The sequence below is a fragment of the Limulus polyphemus genome, unplaced genomic scaffold (genome assembly GCF_000517525.1).
Source record: "Limulus polyphemus unplaced genomic scaffold, Limulus_polyphemus-2.1.2 Scaffold1010, whole genome shotgun sequence".
Classification (NCBI taxonomy): domain Eukaryota; kingdom Metazoa; phylum Arthropoda; class Merostomata; order Xiphosura; family Limulidae; genus Limulus; species Limulus polyphemus.
The window spans coordinates 302,860-307,966 of record NW_013666620.1 but is presented as its reverse complement, the minus strand read 5'-3'; the positions used below and the strand labels follow the sequence as shown (position 1 = coordinate 307,966).

At 34.7% G+C, this 5,107-nt stretch overlaps 1 protein-coding gene across 8 annotated transcripts in view; it reads left to right on the top strand.

The window, feature by feature from the left end:
- LOC106461683 (tripartite motif-containing protein 2-like) overlaps positions 1-5,107 on the top strand; it is a 21,190-nt gene that overhangs the window by 11,375 nt on the left and 4,708 nt on the right. For 6 of the 8 annotated variants that reach the window (XM_022388705.1, XM_022388704.1, XM_022388703.1 and 3 more), the window contains one exon: positions 937-1,105. In XM_022388705.1, the coding sequence (XP_022244413.1) occupies positions 977-1,105 (129 nt within the window). In that variant the 5' untranslated portion in view covers positions 937-976. Of the gene's footprint in view, positions 1-936; positions 1,106-4,408; positions 4,490-4,521; positions 4,786-5,107 lie in introns of those variants that run through there. The other 2 variants (XM_022388707.1, XM_022388706.1) reach the window with 2 other exon arrangements.

Below are 5,107 nucleotides of genomic sequence, written 5' to 3'. Positions count from 1 at the left end.
GTATAAAGTTCAGAGAGAGAAACCATAACAAACTATAATGTAATAAAACTTGAAATGTGCAATTGTGCAAATATTATAGAAATGTAAATTGTTCCGAATTAAAATCTAAGAAACATCTAAATAAAGCCACACTTTCTGTGAATTACATTATTATTTTTAGGCTTAAAAGATAACATAGCATATTCCAAATTAAATTCTAAGAAACATCTAAATCAAGCCACACTAACTGTGAATTACATTATTATTTTTAGGCTTAAAAGGTAACATAGCTATTCCAAATTAAATCTAAGAATCATTTAAATCAAGCCACACTAACTGTGAATTACATTATTATTTTTAGGCTTAAAAGGTAACATAGCATATTCCAAATTAAAATCTAAGAATCGTCTAAATCAAGCCACACTTCCTGAATGTTGTTATTTGATTGTGGTCATTTACAAGAGCATTTCGTTCAAAGGGTTTCTGTTCTGATCACTGTACAATAGCAACTAGTTTAATTAAGTTCTTTAATCCCAAGCGAATTAAAATTTCACGAAGGATCGAAGGGTACAGATATGTATGTGTGTAGAATTCTCGTAGAATAATTCGATAATAGAATTGCTTAATTATATTTGCATCTGAATTACATTTGTTTACAGGAAACCGAACGTTACTTTTATAAAAAAAAAAAATTAACAAAAATTAAATCATATTAAGATATACTTATTACTCCCTTGTTCTGTATGTTTCTTGTGCGTCGAAAATCACCAAATTTCAATCCCCATTTAAATATTTACATAAATCGGTTATTCTTGAATTTACCATTCATATATATATATATATATATATATTGCTTTATTTTCATGACTCGTTCTAATTTGATATTCATTGAAATAAGCACGTTCAGATATATATTTATCATTGAAAATGTTTCCCTCTTGACTTTCCAATTACTAGTACCTGTTCTTCCTGCTCTCACCAGCGCTTTGATCTTCTGATGACCGAGAGCTTGAAAGCTATGTCCAGTAGCCTAACAATTGAAGGTCGACCGTGGCCAGTAGCCAATCACTTTGCTAGCCACTTCTTCTTGTGTGGAATGTGTCGAAACAGATATACCAAGCCTAAAGTAAGCAGATTGTTATTGTTATTTCTTTTTTACATGTTAGCCATTAAGTTACATTGAAAATAAGTGTTAACGTAACATTTTTAATATGATTATTGAGCCCAAGTAATTTTCTCCCCCCTTCCAAAACACTTCCTCGAAAATGTAAAATATATACATATTTAAAAAACTGACTTTTTTTACCTAGTCTGATCAGAATATTTCATATAATAATAAAATTTTAACTAGCGAACACACATCCATAATATTTCATACTTTTCATACTAAAAAAAATCGTAGTCCAACAAGTATGTTGTACGCAACATTATTTTATTTTTCGCAAATTCGAGTGACCCATGTCGATTTTTCAAGTCTATATTCCAACTCGGCTACTGCTGCCCTCTACCTGATATTTTCTGTACTATATCCTCAATCAAATTCGATGACGAGGAACCCACTTTGAGACTAATAACGCTTGGAGACGGCTTGAATGGGTAATGAAGAAAAACTTTAATATAACTTTAACATAACAGCAAATGTACAACGTTTCGACAAGGTTTTGTCATCATCAGGTGATTTGCAGCTATTCTTAATTTCAGATACGTGACTGATTATGGCGCTGTCAAAGCACGAGAAGGTCGAGTTAATCCTGAGGCCTGGCATAGCCTGGTGGTTAGGGACCTCGACTCGTAATCCGAGGGTCACGGGTTCGAATCCACGTCCCACCAAACGTGCTCGCCCTTTCTGCCGTGGGGGCATTATAATGTGACGATGAATCCCTCTATTCGTTGGTGAAAGAGTAGCTCAAGAGTTGGCGGTGGGTGATGATGATTAGCTAGGGACGGCTAGCGCAGTTAGCCCTCGCGTAGCCTTGCGCGAAGTTCAAACCAATCCTTGTTAATCCAAGGTTGTTTCGAATTACAAGGACAGCATGTGGAATACGTTCTCTAAAATGGTTGCAGACTTTTCGGACACCCCCCCCCCCTGTAGAAACATCTTGCAAGACACAAGTTGCTTAGTTTGTCATTAAGTAAAGTAAATCATTGTTTTTTTAAAGGTTAATGGCATTGTTACCTCATCAGCATTGTTGCCTCATCGCAAAACACTACAATTACTACAGTTTGATATTTACCAGAAAGTTGGGAATCCATGCTTAATAATAATAATAATAACAGTATTAAGCCTATCATTCTCGAGCACTTTGCAAATTAACTTGGCTTCAATTGGTAATAGATGCGACATTCTTTCTGGTACAGTTGGATGTTCATTTATGTATAATACAATTCATTCACACCTTGCCTGTTATACGTCCATGAAAAAAGGTCGACCGTGTTACAACTTAAGTAGTTTTATCTTTCAGGATGACTGGATTACAACTTGTATACAATCTTAGTTGAATCTCGCTGGTCGACCGTGTTACGACGTGCGTAGTTTCATCTTTTAGGATGTTTGGATTACAACATACCTAGTTAAAACTTGCATGTTGGCTTGATTACAACATACGCAGTCTTAGTTGAAACTTGTAGGATGACTGGATTACAACATACGCAGTCTTAGTTTCATCTTTTAGGATGTTTGGATTACAACATACCTAGTTAAAACTTGCATGTTGGCTTGTTTACAACATACACAGTCTTAGTTGAAACTTGCAGGATGACTGGATTACAACATACGCAGTCTTAGTTGAAACTTGTAGGATGACTGGATTACAACATACACGGTCTTAGTTTCATCTTTCAGGATGACTGGATTACAACTTATATACAATCTTAGTTGAATCTCGCTGGTCGACTGTGTTACGACGTGCATAGTTTCATCTTTTAGGATGTTTGGATTACAACATACACGGTCTTAGTTTCATCTTTTAGGATGTTTGGATTACAACATACCTAGTTAAAACTTGCATGTTGGCTTGATTACAGCATACACAGTCTTAGTTGAAACTTGCAGGATGACTATATTAAAGAACACAGCCTTAGCTGGAACATTTTTTTATAACTACCACTTACGAGATGTGTAATACCGTTCACCACCACTAGGGTTCTCACATTGCATCATATTTAGTAAGTTAATATGTTACAACACTCAACGTAAGAAAAACAAAACAAAAACGATCAAATGAATTTGGTAAAGTCGCTAATTTTATCTGTAAAATACACAGGGAACCCCCCCAGTAGTAAAGCTGTTCAAGTCTATGTGGATCCCCACTGCTAATTCTAGGGTTAATAATTTCCACTTTGACCCTACAAAAGTTCCAAAGGGGGCCTAAAAAGGCTGGTACTGACTGCTGTGAGAAAAAAAGTAAAACATAAAGCCTTACCTTCTCTGTTTATCTTATATGGTTACCAATCAATACCATGGTAGCTTTTGAAAGAAAGTCATCTTTGGAAACTTGGGAATGCTGATTCTTGTAATATTATAAAACAAAGAAATTGAGCGAAATAGCTACTTTTTTTTTATGTAAAACACATAGGAATCCCCCTACAGGTGCCCCAGTAATTAATTAATTAAGTGACGATTTGAAACATTGGTGGTATCTTTCTTTGTATAGACTTTTTGGTGTTTGATTCATGCTATTATTAGAGACCTCAGTCGAGCATCCACAAACAAGTTGGTGCGTGAATAATTTTTGTAAGAAAACGTGTTTAGAAAACCGATGAGGTTCATATCCTCCGTTATACAAACCATGATATGGTCTTTCCTAAACTAATTTGTTGGAGACATTTCCAGTCACTCTCCTGATTGGACGAGAAGGAAGTCTGTACAACATCTTATAAAAGTTAAGTGCAAAGGATATTAACTTCTCTGAAGTCGTATATATTTATAGCATTTATTCTACACTTCAGTTTTTCGATTATCGGTTCCTTTTTTTTTTTTTAACCAATGTAACCATTTAAAAATAGATTGACGTCAAGTTTTCTTTTTCTAAGTTTTAAGTTCATCGGACTTATTAACATATTTCAAGTGTTAGCGTAAAACTCTTGGAAATAACTAGCTAAATATAAACGCATTACAGTATATTATTGCTGGAGCTTGCGCGACATCCACTGGGGACCAGAGTTCACTTGCTATTAGGTATATACATGGTTGAACTTTGTTTCTGCCTAGGATAAAAGAAGAAGAAGAAAAAAAAAGAACAAACGAGCACGAGTTTGATTACGGCTATCTTCTCGCTTAACTGACTTCTTTGTCTTTTCTTTTGATAAGAGTGGATTATTTAGTTTACTTTTGATTCGGTAACTTCACACCATACCACAACTGTGCGGATACAAGATGTAAAAAAAAAAGGTTGATTATTCAGCGCACGTTATTGCGCAGCTCTTGTGAAACCATGACAGCAGTGAGGGAAGCGTTTAAAGTAACGGGCCGTTACAGATTTTCCAACAGCTGTGTAACAGATTGTAAAAAGTAAGTTTTGTACATTCGTTGTGTCATACGCTGTCATTAATGCTTCCGATGTCTAGAAGCTTTCAAAGTTTAAAAGTTCGTGATACTATCCAATGAAATTGAACCATTGTTCCTACGGGTCTCTGGCATATTGTAAAGTTGGATAAGTTCCTAATACAATGCAGTAACTTTTATACGTTTTGTTACTACTACCGGTGTAGCAGAAAGTAAAGTGGATATTCTTAATACTTTACTTAATTCTGTCAATGATTTTAAACCTTTGTTGCTTCTGGTTTGTAGCAGGTTTTAAGCGTTAGGTAAGTTAATAATACTATAGAATTTTCTTAAGACTTGCTTTGTTGCTTCTGGTTTGTAACAGATTTTAAGAGTTGGGTAATCTCATAACATACTACAATAACTAAACGTTCCATTGTTACTACCAGTGTCTCTCAGATTGTACATCTTTAGTAAGTTCGTAATACAAGTAACAATGGAACGTTTAGTTATGTATTTAGTTATTGTATTACAAACTTACTTAATACAATCTGAGAGACACTGGTATATTTCGAACTTACTAAAGATGTACAGTCTGAGAGACACTGATAGTAACAATGAAACACATCTTTAGTAAGTTCGTAA